Below are 16,379 nucleotides of genomic sequence, written 5' to 3' on the forward strand. Positions count from 1 at the left end.
CTGTGTTGTGTCAAGCTTGTGATAACTCTCTGGCTCATGCAAGAAGCAGGCACAGAAGGCTCAAGTTTAAATCCTTTACAATAGATTCACTTTAAATAATATGGTATGCTAAGCTACGTAATAAACCATGAATCAAGACACAGTGATTAATGATGGCATCATATCTCCGGAGACACAAACATTATGTCTGGCAAGGAGAAAGCAGATGGTTAGATAGTGATTCCATGTTGGAGACAGTCTGGGAAGTGAGATATGAATTATTAGTCAGACTCTGTGGAATCTATATAGTGGGCCACACATGAGATACTATTTTGATGCAGCAACTGTTTACAACTCTTACAAAGCACTGTTCTTAGGTGAACAGTATCTGAGCCCTACAGTGTGTCTGTTACCACACATGCCACAATTAATATTAAACAACAAGCACTGTGACTCATTCGGGATTCACTGAGATTTGCAAGTGTGTACAATACAATGCTAAAAGAAATGTTTTCACTTATGAGAATGACTTAAGCACTTATAAACCTGCCCATTTCCCAATCTCTCACTTACTATGTCAAAGGGTAAAGACATAACAAAGAACAGTCTGGAGATGAAACTAGATCCTTTCCCCAAAGAGAGGCCTAAATTAAGTCAGGAGCATGGGGAGCAATTTCACACAGTGTGGAAGATGTGGCCCTTCCCTATTTTGAAATTTTTAATATCCATGGTGAGAAAAACTGGGGGAATGTAGTAAGGCCTGTTTTATCTGCTTTCTGAGCAAGCAGAACAAAACCAGAGCAAACAGTTCAACAGGTCTCTTCAGTGTCTGTGAGGGCAGTCAAAATCACATCACAGTATAGTTAGTAATGTTCGAGGTCTCTGGACCCTGAAGGGGGTCTTCAAGGGGAATTTGTGGCCCTCATTCCATTAGGCCCCTAACATTGGCCCCAGATTCGTTTATCAAGCCCACCAGAGCTGGAACTGAAGCTGAGGCTGAAGTCATTCATATGTGTCTCTGAGCTCCCTGTAGTGAGACTTGGACTCTCTGAGCACTATGTTTGGATTGACAAGGTTAAAGAAGCAAGTCCTCGCCCAAGCTGTTCCTATGTGATTCCAGCTGGCTGGTGTAGGGGAGTGAAGGAGGGGTAGACAACAGAAGAGGGATCTGATTTTTACATTTCAGATAGAGTCTGAGGAGATGGGTGTCATGTCATGTGTGGCCTCTTTAGCGAGAGGTATTCTTGCTTAGGGCTAACGTGAAATTTAACCAGCCATAGTACTGTTTTCATTCTCAGGTGCAGGACAAAAAATACAAAACAAAGATGAAGCAATCAAAGTTGGAAATCTGCGAGCAAACTGGGTTACCATAATAACATTTAAAGAGATTACAGTGACAAGTCCCAGTGTGCAGGCTGAGTCTCAGATGCTAGCCCTGACAAGGTGATCTGTGACATCGTACTAAGCTGGAGGTGAAACCCAGTTCAGCAGCAGCTCTGGAGACACAGTTAAGTAGAGGGAGAGAGTTTACTAAGCTGCAATCCTCCATATGTAAAGATCACTACATAAGAGAGGTAAAATAGCCCCAGTGGAAACAAAACATCCCTTCATACTAATCTAATGACAAGAAAGAAAAACCTTGTATATTCTGAGAGGATATACCTGAAATGAGATTACCCTATCTGCAATGGAGTTAACATACCTTTGGTGTCTGCATGTGTGCTGGCAGCAAAAGACAATATTACGCGAGCAAAATCAATCAAGAAAGTCGAGATTGTAATATGGACTGTGATCGCCAAATCACAAGAGGCAACACATCAGAGGGAATTCTTTTAAGACAGTTTCTCCTCAATAAAGCTCTCTGGTTTTGTGCAGCAAATGTTTGGCCAGCAGAAAATAAATCCTTCAAATTCAAAATGAGCAATTACATTCCCCTTAAAAAAAAAATAAATTCCCACAGATATTAAAATGATCAAAATGAAGAAAAAAAAATTAATTTCTTCATTATCAATAGCAATACAAACACACAGGCTCAAATGCCCCAGAGCACACATTTAATCAGTCTCACATGCCAGGCTACCATTATTGCAAACTGCTCCTCCCGCGTTGCTATGTGAAGTGCAGCATTCCTGGGGTCTCCCAGGTCAGGCCCGTTAATGAGCGGTCGACCAGGGGCTTTGGGCCAGTGCCGGGCCAGCGCCTCACCACTCCAAAGCAAATAAACTGAGGTCCATTTAACCAAACACATTGTTCTAGGCCAGAGTAGGGGAGTGCAAGCACTAGGGCAATATTTGTGCCGCTGATATGAAAATAAAACCTCAGAAAGTTTACATACCTCTCTTTGCGGGGCAGTGTTTAGTCAATAGTATTTGTGTTGGAAGTGGTGCACATGGGAACATAGAGCTGACATGCTTTATAAGAAAGGGGGGAATTACAACAGTGCATTTTCGTGTTATACCGGTACCTGCGAAGGCATGAACTGGCCAGGCTGAGATACTGGAGCAATAACCTCAGGCTGTCCTTCAAGCCACGAAATCTTCAAGGGGTTTCCACTCAGGCCACATTCATTCTTAACCGCCAGCTCCTAAACACACAAAATAATCTGTGAGTGGATCCAGAGATGATTTCTCTTTTTGTATTAGGCCAGAACGAAACGAATCCTCTCTCTCCTGATATCTGTTATGGTTGTCTTGTATCTATCTTACACCTAAAGGGACAGTTGGTATAGTATACATATGAAAAACACATGTAGACATGGACAAAGGTGGATTATAACTGGGCCAGGAAGAGACCACAGACCCTGCACCTAGGTCCTAGTAAACTGGCAGACATGTTTCCCTGGAGGGAAACCACATGCCGTGGTGAGGAAACCACAAGAGAAAAGCACACCATCAGGACAAAGGGCCTGAGGATCCAGACAGTGAGGAACAATGAAGCTGCTCAAGTCCTTCCGTCCAATGGTTTCCATCAGCACAGAGATCTCAACACTACAGAAAGACTAAAACATCAGTTTAGGTCGCAGAGATTGTCCTGAGGCTGAGAAGTCTATGACAGGTGTCATTCTTAGTAATAATCAAACTCAGCAGGTGACCTGAGACTTCGAGGCAAGTGAGTGGTAAGCAAATGTGGTTCTGTGCAAATGTCTGCTTTGGATAAGATTTTCATTATTGAACAAACGAATGGGGACATAGACTGGGGAAGAGTTAGGTACTTACAGCTGCTCTCACAGTTGCAAATTCAACCACAGCACTTCCTTTCTTCTTACTGGATAGAATCACATTCAAAACATCCCCATACTAGAGGTAAGAAATGGGAGAATAAAAGAAAAGTCAAGTAGAGGAAGAGGAGAGATGCAGAACATTCAAATTAGTATTTCCTTTCACAGCACAACCCATAACCATGAAAACAGAAAGCATATGCAGACTCAAAAACTCAAAACACTGGTGAATATAATAGACTTCTGGCAAAAAAAAAAAAAAGTGTGGATTCAATATGTGTTTGGTTATTAAACCAAATCTGTAATGATAGGGTTTGTATGTTTGGGGCTGAAACAGTAATACTGCAGAGAACATTCAGTAACATCATGTACAAGAATGAGACCTCTGAGACTTCTCAAAAGAGACAAGAGGCAATACTTTATGTCATCATTTTAGCTACTCCTTGTACACTGACGACATTCGACAATAATATTTTTGGCATGGAGGCTGGATATAGATGTGGCTGCCATCCAGCTCGCTGCCTGAAATCAGAACAGGGAGGGAAGGTTGGCCAAAAAGGGGATCAGGACGAAGAGCATCTCAGCCATTCCCTGACCTCTGACGAAGTCCTTATAGACTTTGTCTCTGTCCAAGAGAGCTGGAGAGAGGAGGAGGAAGGCTAGAGACACAGCTTAGCGGGGGAGACAAAAACTAAATGTCTGCTGAATGCAGTAATTAGCAGAGCAAAGGGTTTTTTTTTAATTCCTCAGGGTTTGTATCACCTATAACCAAGGTCTTTTGTCATTAACCTCTTTCCACCAAAAGCTGACTCTTGGGAGCAAAAAGTAGGATGGACGTGGCCTTTGACAGTCTCATTCTGTGAAAATGTAGCTTTCTGGGAACGGGAAAGTCCAGGAATGCTAATGCTTACTAAGGACACTCTGCAGCAAGCCAACAGTGACAAAGGAGACTCTCAAAAGGCCTCTGTTTCATAAAACATAAATATCTTAACATGGTTTTTTTTCCTCGTTAAACGAAGATGTATTATTTTAGGCGGCCAAAGTACACAAGACCGCGCACGTACGCATGCACAAGTACACACATACCATACTTGCTTTCCCACACAGTGGTGGCTATTTCTACTTGCCCAAACCATTAACTGTCGCTCAGCGGAGCTTTGCCATCTCAAACAAAAAATTTTCCTGAAATTTATTCCCTTTGCTTAAGTATTTAAAAAGGAACAACACTTTTTTTCCAGTCTTCACTCCGACACAGCCCTCCTGCCTGGGACCATATTGATTGAGTGTGTGCATAGGAGAAATTCATACGCCTTTTTCCGGATGGCTTGACGTCAATGACACTTGCCCTATCCTCATTTCAGGCAAACCTATGCCCCACCAAAAGCCCTTGTGACGGATCATAGCATGAAGTGGTACTAGGTTGCATGAGAAGAGCACATTTCCTAATACCTCCCTTGGCACTGCTTAATCACCTGGTAAGAGGGGCGCAAACAATGGTGTGCATGACTTTAAAAGGGCACTACAACATTGCCCTCAGCACTTTCACTGCAACAAAACTTAATGGGCCTTGTTTAAGGGGAAGAATAAAATGATCTACAGCGCTGATGTCATGCAGACCTCAAATATGGCCGGACTCTGCAGGCAGGTTTGTTACCATGGAGCTCTGCTTTGGGACAGCGGGGATAGAGAGATTAACATTCTAACATTATACAGCATATGTAATCTTATATTGTAAAAGACCTATATAACCTGATATACTGAATTAAAAACTGAAATTTTGAGTGAGAAACAATTCATAGATTAAATACCCACATGGGAATTAATTTTTTTTTTGGTTAATCCAGTCAATAAATTGCCTCACATATTAAAGTACTTCACATCCACGCAAAATTCACGTAAATCCAAAAATCCTGTAAAGCAGTGCTGCTCATTAATTCACCACATTTCCTGCAAAGTCCTAACACTGCCAGATATATTGAAGGGATTGCTACCTCGGTAGTCCTCAAGGATTATATCATAATATAACCCAAGCCAAAATGATACCTTACTGTATTTGTTGTGTGGAAAAAATAAGAGTCCTGAAAGCAAGTAAGTGTTTTGCTGTATAAAGCAGCAAGTCTTGTAGCATTCTGGCAATATGTATTTGATTTCCACCTTTTGTAGAAGTCTCAAAAGAATGTCTTGAGAGTAGCCTCCATTTGTCTCGTCATCTTTTTTACACTTCCACTTCAACTGGAAAGAGAAAGAAGACAGAAGGAGAGGTTGGTATTAGTCATGGAGACTTTCAAGAACTAAAGACGTGCATGATAATGTCTCATCATTAGAGCACAATTGATTAAGCTCAGCTGACAAGGAGACAAAGCATTCCAGGTAGGCTTGGTCCTAATAACACACTGATTATAATAACCATCAGGACAGACTGGAGTTACGGGAGAAAGATATTGTTAAACTCTTGGAACATCACCCTGGCGCCACCTGTGAGACCTGCAGTCAATTTCCATTCATACCAAGGGTGCTGGTCAGCTAGAAAGGGTGAAATTTAACACACTGACCCCTGTACCAGAGAATACATGGTGACTCACCTGCTTAACTGCAGTTCCACGGAATAAAGACCAACACCAGATGCAGTAATAACTATGTAATCCAAAGCAGGTCGATGCCAAAGGTGCTTGGTTGTGGGCAAAAAAAAAGTGGCAGTCCTTGTGTGTTGTGTCTTAGCTTGAACTGCAGTTAACCTATTTGCTTGTGTAACAATGTTTCTGGGCCTTGAGTCTTGATACCTGCCGTTTTTCAATGTGTAAAGGCTGTTTTAGAAATTACTGTGCAATTTTCTATGCTTAAGAGCAACTTCCACAAAAGGCATGGATATAATTTATCTTTTTTTTTTATTTATTTTTTTTTTTTTTCTTGGTTAGAGTCCTGTCACTAAATGCTGACGTGAGTTCCCGTAGACCTAAAAAGATATATTGTGCAACTTCTCATATTCATGTACAAAGCACTGCAGAGTCTACGCCAACATCACACTAACTGCTTAAAGTAGCATGATAAATGGCGAGCACAAAGTGTTGAATCAGCTCCAGCATTCTGCTCACTGTCAGAGTAACAGCATTTCTGGGAATTTCCATGTCTACATAGCCTCTTTTACCAACAAATGTGCATTCTTCTTCCAAGAGCAAACCCCCACTACCTACTGATAACCTTCTAACCCATTAATCTTTGAATAAGATGCTCAAGTATTTGTATGATGTGATCGCTACGGTTTTAGCCCACAACACTGACACATTGCTCTTACTAGTTTAAATAAATATACATATAGAAAAGACATTTGTGGAAACATCCCAAATAGCTCCTTCTGCATTTGATATCCACCTACCTAATGAAAATACATTTTCAAAGAGCCTTCATATGAAAAGTGACTGAAACTTGCTTCAAGAAATAATTGATTTCATATAAATAGCAATGATTTGAAGTTAAGTTAATAATTTTGCTAAAGATCAAGTCTCTAACATTGCCATAATAAAAAAAAAAATCTAAAATCAAGTCAAACTTTGAAAACCAGGATCAATTTAGAACACAAGCCAGGATTTGAATCAGTGTCAGGATACTCCACAGGGAAAACAAAAGAAAAAACATTGTTCTATAGTTCAGGCTAGACATATAAAAAGCATTAACACATTATTTCTTAAATAAATTCTAATGCAGTTATTGATGTAGAAATTTTGTTTCACAACAACAAGAAAAACCTGACACTTAATATAATCTTAAAAATGAACTGTGGTCAGGACTCAACAGCCTCTGAGACAGACCTATGCTGTAACGTTCCCATGTCCATGAACATGACCTGTGATACTGTCAGTCTTAAGGCTGCTGTTTGTTTTTCTAACTGAACACACAAACGTCAGGGAATACACTGCTGCGCTAGATGACTATCAAATTTTAAAACCAGATTTAATGTCTAAACACATTAGCTAACATCCCCAGTGTCCGTTAATATGCGCAGGCTTGGTCGCTTCCAGGAGTTAATATAATAAGCTCTCTCTTGGCATAGTCACAGATCTCCTGACGACATCGAGCCTACTCTGGAGGAAAGGCCATTAGAATACACTGGTAGGACAACGTATGTGGTCTCCAAATAATGAATTACAAATGTCTAAGGTTCTATCAGAATCCCAGCTGAGTGTCTGCCTGCACTTTCACTCAGATAGAGCAGTTCCTGCTGAATATTCTGTGACCCCCCCACCCCCTCTGATCTTCCTGCATAATATTCCAAGAACTGCAACCCTCACCCCCACCTCATCCACTGACAACCCAATAGCTGAAAGTCTTACCTTCAATTTGGGGGTCACTTTGCTCTTGGAACATCTCTCCACTCCTGGGTCTGAAAAAAAACAAGAGCTGTGAGATGGGACGGTAAGGTGAAAAGACAAAGAAACAATTGTTTTGCTGAAGAAAGAAATATGGCGCTCAAGATGGCTTTCAAGGGACTCATGCAGATGGACAGCAATTTAAAACTGGCTGTCATGTGGTAAATGTATGGTTCTTGCTACAGTCTGATGATCCACAGAGTGCCTCTCGAGATGGAACAGACAGAGCGCTCATCCAGGGGAGGGATGAGGAGGCCTGACTGCGTGCAAGTGGAAGAGACGTGCTGACTATGCATGAGTAATTGCCCAGCCACAAAAAGGGATCTAGTCAAGGGCCAAGACTCAGTACTTCCCTTATATACCCACACTTCCACAGCCATATTTTACAAGACTTAATTTTTTTTTATGTCTCCAGAATGGAGACACCAAGGCTTTAATGCAAAAATATTATCAAGAGGTTAAAAGTTTGATGGACAGTGTGTGTGCATGTGCGTGGTACTTGGCATTTCTATGTTACCTTGCCAAGTTGTCTTGCTGCCAAGAAACTAAAATAGACTTCTTCAAAGTGTTTTAACACAAAACATCAATTCAAATATACATTGAGTTATTGTTATTGTTTTTTATGTGAGTAATATTTGGTGAACCACAGGGTGCCTGGTGACTGCTGTGGTCGGACTGACACTATGATGTTTGGGAAACATGGGGGTTCACTCAACTGAGGTTTCAGGGTAGTAAAATGACTTCACTGGACCTAACTGGATTTATCCAGGCAGAACAGGCCTGCAAGGAACTGGTTTGGTTAACCTGGACTGGAGCAGAATGGACAAGGCTAAATCTTAGAAGTGGACATACTTCTCTGAGTGTAGTCTCCTGTTTGCTCCTGCTGTGCTTCTCTTTCCCTCTGGATCTGCTCTCTGATGAGCCTCTGTTCCTCCTCAAGCTGCCTGGATCCCTCCTCTCTTAAACGGGCAATCTGGTGGAGATAGACACATAAAAACAGTGATGTACACAGATTTTCAAGACAATTTTTAAGTGAAAGCAACATATGCATCTTGACTCCTCATCACGCAATGATGTAATTCATCACCTGTATGGCTCCCATATTCTATGACAACCTATCTGCTATTCCAAGAGAATGTGCAGAACACCTTATTTCATCAGTTAAGACCATAACACCTTGAGATGAGACAGAAAATGGAACAGTGCCACCTACTGGTTACCTCATCCGCCTAAGCCACGTATTTACATGCATTAAGCACATTGAGCATATGCCATGACTCACCTTGGAAGCATGCGCACCATTTTTATTTATCATTGGCTTTCTGAACAAAGTGCATCAAGTCATGCAATATTATCTAATGGGTTTACTGATAATTATGATATGGCAGTGAAAAAAAGCCTGTCTCAGATAGAGCCTTTGTTCCTGACCCAAGTCTTTGAAAGATTTCAACTCAATCAGAGGGAAGTATCTGACGAAGACCAGAATAAAAGCACCTGGGCGTGCTTCAGAATTTCCTGGATGCACTGGAATACCTTGCTTCCAGTGCATGTCTGAGGCCTGTAGTATAGCGAAATTTTTAATTTTTAATTTTCTCTCTGGGGTATGTGTGGTGGACTATCATATCTCATATGGTATCTATTTATTCTCTTACCTCTTCTTCAAGTGTTCTAGTGATTTGAACCTCGTCCTGGCTCTGAGCTTCTGCTTGTCGCTCTCTGGCCTCCAAATCTGTTATAGCAAAATACATACACACAGCTCTGTATTTTCTTCATGCTCAATCTCTTCCACAAGGAAACAGACAAATCCATGCTAAGCAACTTGATTATTTTCTAACAGCTGCTCGTATTTTATTATATACCGGACAATCCATGTGGCTGTCCCCGTCACTTTAAAAACCTCAGCCCTTGTTGGGTTAATCCTGGTATATGTCTGACAAACAAAATCTGATTCAAATATAACCCTTTCCAATACCAAAACAAAACCCACTTACAATAAAAAAAAAAATAAAAAAAAAGATGCTCCAAGATTTGAACTCACCAAGCTTAATTTTCTTTCTCTTATCATCTAGTTTCCTGTTTCTTTCTTCTGCTTGCTTCTTGGCAGCGCAGATCTTGTCATAGGCAGCCTGAACACAGCATTGGACACCAAGATGAATTGTGTCTATGTGCATTTGTATGACAGCTTGAGAGAGAGGTCTGTTGTTTTACCTTGGCAGCAGCATCAGTTAGCACCTCGAGGGCCTGGGACAACTGGTGGAAGAGCTCAGCTAGAACAAAGTGAGATGAGAGAAGTGATAAGACTGAAAACCCTGTTACTGAATCAACATATAAACATTTACATTCTAGGTTTCTGTATACGTGTGTAATATGAACTATAAAAATGAAAATATGATTATGAATCCACAAATAAATTATTATTATTATTATTATTATTAATTATTGTTTATTTAATGTTTATTAGTATAGGGAAAAAATACATAGTATAAACCAATGCCGCATACCACATCATTTAGAGCTGCAATACAAATTGCAATGACATAACACTGGTAAATTTCTAAATGTGACACGACAAGACAATGACAAGAGTGAAGAATGGGTTTATGCCGAAAAGTATTATGTATTCAGCATGATATCTTCATGGGACACAGGTCTGAGAGAAATTTTAAGCTTCAAAAAGGCGCGAGAAGTCTCACGAAACCTGTTTCCACCAATGACACAGCCATGCATCACCACACAAACTCTTGCCCTCTCCATCTATCTTCCATTACAGCCCCTCATGGGGCCACTGCCGCAGTCACCACTACCACGCAAGACTCTAGCTCCCCACTTGTCATCCAACTCACACACATGCACAAACATACACAGGGAGACCACAATCCCACTCCCCATCATACAACCGCCACACCACTGCACTATACAAGCCAAGCTTAATCATTCACTTATGAGAGGCCTAACGAACCGATACTGTTACTCCCTGTGGGGACTGGCGGCGCACACTAACAGGAGGCTCTGGAGATCATGCTACCAACAGAGGCGGTCAGGTTACCTACATGCATATAATGGGCTGGAATGAAATCCAACTGGGGGAAACCTGCCATGCCCACTAGGCAGAAGTGTCACAACATGGGAGGTTGAGGAAAATGAGGGATAAGGGGGTTGTCTTCAGTCAGTGAGGAATCATGACCCCCAAGTCACCTCTTACACGCACACAACCTTCCCTTGAGGCACAGCAAGTCCCAAGACTTTCTCCGCTCTCGTGCGATAGAGACCGGGTCTGTACATATGCGGGTTCAAGTGTTGAGGCCCTCCAAACCACTTCTTTTCCATTTCTGGGAAACCGACCCCCTGCTTTTGTATTATCCCACTCAACCCCACCAATTTCCCAGTTTTTTTTTCCTGACATAATCAGGAATTGTCTGAACCATCCAGCAACCACATAAACCTCACTTGAAAACATGCCTCATGACCAGCCTTTGTCCAAGGTGCCTTTTTTTCCCCCCCTCCCGACAAAAAGCTACATCGAGATTTCCTGGTCTAATTTTTGACATGCTAGTTGGCGACAGGCTGTGGGAGGACTCATAAAGCCAAGTAGAGGGATGGAGTGGGGTGATGGTGGTGCTGGTGGTGTTTGGCTGGTCCTGTCTGGCTAGAGAGCCGGTGGGAGAGAGAGGCGCTGGTTTGACTTCCTACAGAGGGCTGTGGCTTCGCTGTCTGGCAGGGTCTAAATTGCTGAGAGCGCTACTCTGGAGCTTGGATGGTGAAGAGAGATGATGAAGAGAGGCAAACACAGATAAAACACATTAACTGGCTCACTCACCTGCTTTTGGGTTGTCTGGGTTCTTGTCTGGATGGCATGTCAAGGCTTTCTGTCGATAAGCTTTCTTGATCTAGGAGAGAAACAGAAGAACCCCTGAAGTTATGTAGAGTGGAAAATGTTGATTAGGACACAAAGAGAACGAATCATTCACTTAAGCAAAGATTTTGGCCATGTGAAATTTAAATTCTTACTCTCAGTACCAATTATCTTTATCCTGCCTTCCTTGGCCCAGAAAACTAAAGTCTGAATAAAAAATGATGGTCCCATTGAAATAACAGCACAAATAGTAACAGTCTGACATGGAAGCACTGGGGGTGAAATGTGGTCTGCATTTAAATAAAAATCTGGGATTGTATTGTTTGGATCAAATCAACACCTGAGCGGATCCTCTGCTTCTTGTCCTTTTGACATGTTGTTAATGGAATCTAAGCACCACGGTACATAATGTACAGTGAATTACCCACACAAGAATGCCAAATTGTTTACAGGCAAATTGCCAGTTTGCAAGATAAATGTGTTACAGCCTAGTATCAGTACATCTTTATTCAAACTTTACAAAAAAATTGTTACAATAACATACACAAACAGAGTGCCATTGTCTACAACAAATCTGAGGAGGACGCAATTAATATCTTAGGCTGGTAGCCAACACTTTTGGGAAGTTCAGAGAACAAAAGTGGAAAAACTAAACAATACTTTGGAGTGTTGTAATGTCATTTGAGGTTTTAGTTTTAGCTGATTTTTTTGTTAACGCTGGGTCACTGCTTGGAATGTTAACCATTCATTGGTCCTTCTAGGGACCAGTTAATGACAAGGTGGTTTTCATTAGATCTCTGCTCCTCTGGAGAAAGAGGGGAAGCAGGAAAACTTTCCGTGGAGACCAGAGGGGGCTGTAGAGTGCGGTGATGAGGCTCTCAGCACACAACCTCTGAAAACACACGCTCATATTTATGCATTGCATGCAAAGGACTTGGCACATACATCCCCCATACGTCCAAGCTCAGACACAAACACACACACTGACATACACTTTCTCGCCAGTCTTAATCAGCCATGCCAAAGTTCTGCATGTTTTCCTATACACCCCCCTTAGCGCAAACCAATCTCGTGCCAGTACGCTAGGGGCCATAGAATTTGGGAGCTCCTTTCTTCAAGCCTGGGAAACATTTGCATTGAATGCCTTGTCCCTGTGTGTTGTTTTGCACAATTTACTCTCTAGACTGCACACCAAAACATACAGAGTTGACTTTACTCAGGGGGAAACAAAAGTCAACTCTGAGGGAACTGAGCAGAATGGTGTAATCCGTCAGTGTCCAAGTCTTTTTACACAGCAACTCAAATGAGTCTCCATGACAGTCAAGGTAGACACATTAGGCTGGATGCCCATTGTCCAAGCTACAAGAACTAAGCCTTCACATGGTTATATGAAAGCCACAAGCCTCCAGTGAACCCTCTGGAGATTATCATGGTTCAGACAGCTCCTAAATGTCACAAGTCCTTTCCTTTATCTCTTGGTCAACACCAGTTTTTTTTTCTCATTATAGTTCCAATAGTAAATGAGAACTTGGTTCACCGAGAGGGCTTTGAGAGACTAGACATCATTAAGGGATATTTAGTCTTGCTGCTTGGCACAGAGCCTTCCTACGGATCAAGACTGACACGCAGGGCTATGGACTGGCGCCAAACACATATGCTTGATGGCCTAAGCCCATTTCCCCTTTTTAGCCTCCCCCTGTCTGTCTCTCCCCTTTCTTTTCTCTGTGCTCACTATCATTGCTTTGTCCAGTTCTCTATAAAGACTTTTGGTAAGGTACAAGGGAATGAAAATGGAAGTTTAAAGGTCAAGTTTACTGTCATTCATCCGTATACAGGTATACAGTTGAGCAAAATGGTGTTCCTCACTGGTACCACAGAAAAGCAAAGAAGCAAGCGGAGCCACTGTGGAAGCAAAGTGTCCTAAGTAACAAGCAGGCAGTGGTAACATCTGGAGAACTCCCTGCTTTATACTTTCCAATCAGTGCTTTGACAACACATAGCGGAAAAGAAGCTGCTTTTAAGGACTACACCACCACTACACCACCAAGTTATAGTTCTTAAACTACAATTTTGTGAACATTTTTACTGACCATTTCCAAATGCATGTTTTAGTTTTTTTCCAACCTCTCCAACTATCGATTGGTTTCCTTTTATTACCATATCATATGAAAATCAATTAGAATAAAATCCATCCAACTTGCTTGAGTGGTGTAGTCCATCTTTGCATGGTAATGCATTTTATGTGCAGACTGATGTTTTTTTTAAATTTGAAGTGCATTACCTCACAACAATAATGCAATTTTGACAAAAACAAATGCACCTTCATGCTTACACAAGCAAGATTCAAAAGAAGGTGACATTTTTATACACAATTTAAACCCATGGATGCCTGGAATGGTAGAAAAATTAATTAAGATTTGTAAAAACAGTAACACAGTTCACAGATGCAAAGTTAAGCATGTGTGATTTAAAATTAACAACTGCTATGGTCCTTTAAGAGGTGACGCCGTGTCCTGAGCTCACACTCTACTTCTCATGTTCTTCATCACCTGCAGCCAGCTGACAAGATAAACATGTCTCCATCTGCTGTAAACATTGGAGATGTTTAATGTTGTCAGGACAAAAGTCTGGCCAGCTGAGCTGTTTGACAAGCACAACCTGTCATTATTAATGCTGTTCTGGTGGAGAGTAGCCATGTTGCACATCTTCATCTTTGCCTCACTGAGCTCAGTTAAAGGTTAAGTTAACACATATGCTTCTCTACATTTCACTTTATTATCTTACCTCCCTTTCTCTCAAGCTTTTCTCTCTATGTACTGCTCCTTTCCTTTTCACTCCTTCTAGCATCTTCTACCATATCTTGTCTAAACTGCGCTTCCAGTGCTGTTTTGTTAAATAATACATGATTACTCCCATCAATGCTGTATCACGCAAGCCTTAATTGATGCTGGAAGACCATGAAGCCCTTTGGTCCTACAAACTAGAAGCCAAAGCGAGGTTAGCACATGTGTGTGGATAAGAGCTCTCAGCTCGAGTGGCATCTTTCTTTCTTCTAATCCAGTCAATTACTGTAGCAATCATCTTTGTGCATTCAGCATGATCTTTCAGGATTGGCTCTTGAATCAGTTATAAGTAAGAACATTTGAAGAGAAAACCATAAGAACTCCTTGGCTAAAACAAACTGCTTGTGCTAACAGAAGAGCAAATATTCTGCTTCGTTTTCTCTCTTGCAATTCAAATTATTCTACAGTCACATGCCCATTTTCCCTGTCTCATAAAAAAGACAAAATGAATGGGAGAAATATCAACTATTTCCCATGCTTGAGTTTGAAGAGTGAGGAACCAAAAAAAAAAAAAAACAAGGAAAGACTCCAATTGTGCAGCAGCAGGCCAACAGTAGCCTAATGGTTAGTGCCTGGTGAAAAACAGACTCTCTGGGATGCCCTGATCCCTGCCTGCCACGGTCTTAACTGCATGCCTACATCTTGTCCTCATTACACTACTCTTTGGTGCCAATTATAGTTGACAAACTGGTCCTGCTGCAGCCGCAGTACAGCCCTGTTAGGGTCCTTAGCCTGCGTGTCTGATTAGCTGCCTGATCTGCCATGGGCCCATCCTCCTTAATTACAACACTCTGCTATTTACGGGACATTATCAGCTGGAGGAAAATAATAACAGGCACAACAAGGAGAAGGAGGGAGAAGAGCAAGGACATGGGCAAAGAGGCCATTAACAGATGGAGAATGGGAGAGCTAAAAGCAAGAAGAAAAACTTAATGTAATGAAAACAAACAGTGAGAGAGTCAACTGGGCATTCATTTAGCATTATTAATTTTTAATCAATAGGTATCAAAATGATGTGATCATTTTTTGTTATCATTTTACATTATTCAGTTGATCTAATGGATGATCCCAAGCTAGCAGTAACTGAAAATGACAACAAACTGTTACTGAGGTTTTTATTCATATCATATGTGAAGAGCTTTGTCTGACGTAATATATAACAAACAGATCAATGCATTTAACATAAATGATGTTAAAAGAATTCAAACCTGATGACCCCTGGTTACATCACTGTGGATGTGAACCATAGGATGCAATGAAAATCCAACCAAGCAGACACTCAAGGAGGCAACTCATAATTGAGAGCAATGAGTTTACAGTGTAATGTGAACACCTTCCCTTGGATGATCTGCCTCGGAGTTAATCATCCAGGCATGTAGTTACTGCATACACTGCAACACATCAGGTACACCCCAATTTAAGTAGCCGAATAAACCACAATAAATTTTGTGTGGTCTTGGCTGTTGACACTGTTTTACCAAGCAATCTGTGGTAGGTAAAACACACACTTATGCAATTATTCCTCAAGCCCTGCTAATATGCATGAACACAACTCTTTAAATGGTGGCTAGCCTTCAACAACAGCCTCCCTTAGCATTACAAGACTAAAACAAACCCCAGGCATCCATAGTCAATAAATCTTAGGCTCTGACATGCCAGTTTCCGCAGCATTTATCCGACAACCAAGCTCAGAGGAAGGTCAACAGCAGCGATAATAGAAAGAGATGCTAAATAGAAGCAGGAGATGCAGAACGCAAATACTCATCAACTTATCACTACATCAAGGCAATGTTTTACGATCAGTTGCAAAGCGCACATATACAGACTGAGGGATGAGCTTTCCCTGTCTCTGTGATACACAACATGCCTGATAGTGGTGGTGGAGCAGAGGGCCAAACAATTGGGATAAGTAGCCCATCTGATGACATCTGTCTTCTCACACTTGATTGATTTTTGAGCCCCCCACTCCAAGCCTCAATTCATCACACACACACACACAAACATTCTCTATCTGCCTCGACCATCAGCAGACCTCACAGAACCAGCATTCTGCATTTTAGAGTCTCAATTCTGCCCAAGCCACAACCACCAACTTCCTCCAGGATATTCCTCTGGGGAGGACA

At 41.5% G+C, this 16,379-nt stretch overlaps 1 protein-coding gene across 3 annotated transcripts in view; it reads right to left on the reverse strand.

Annotated features, from left to right (window-relative positions):
• The window catches only part of dnajc17 (DnaJ heat shock protein family (Hsp40) member C17), a 31,978-nt gene that overhangs the window by 14,382 nt on the left and 1,217 nt on the right, over positions 1-16,379 (reverse strand). For 2 of the 3 annotated variants that reach the window (XM_022751164.1, XM_022751165.1), the window contains exons 2-10: positions 11,378-11,447; positions 9,769-9,827; positions 9,599-9,686; positions 9,213-9,289; positions 8,413-8,533; positions 7,525-7,574; positions 5,351-5,428; positions 3,195-3,275; positions 2,444-2,563 (exon numbers count right to left, since the gene is read on the reverse strand). In XM_022751164.1, the coding sequence (XP_022606885.1) occupies positions 2,444-2,563; positions 3,195-3,275; positions 5,351-5,428; positions 7,525-7,574; positions 8,413-8,533; positions 9,213-9,289; positions 9,599-9,686; positions 9,769-9,827; positions 11,378-11,447 (744 nt within the window). The remainder of the gene's footprint in view (positions 1-2,443; positions 2,564-3,194; positions 3,276-5,350; positions 5,429-7,524; positions 7,575-8,412; positions 8,534-9,212; positions 9,290-9,598; positions 9,687-9,768; positions 9,828-11,377; positions 11,448-16,379) is intronic. The other variant, XM_022751166.1, reaches the window with a different exon arrangement.

This window comes from Seriola dumerili, unplaced genomic scaffold, assembly GCF_002260705.1.
Source record: "Seriola dumerili isolate Sdu_G_001 unplaced genomic scaffold, Sdu_1.0 BDQW01000149.1, whole genome shotgun sequence".
NCBI lineage: Eukaryota > Metazoa > Chordata > Actinopteri > Carangiformes > Carangidae > Seriola > Seriola dumerili.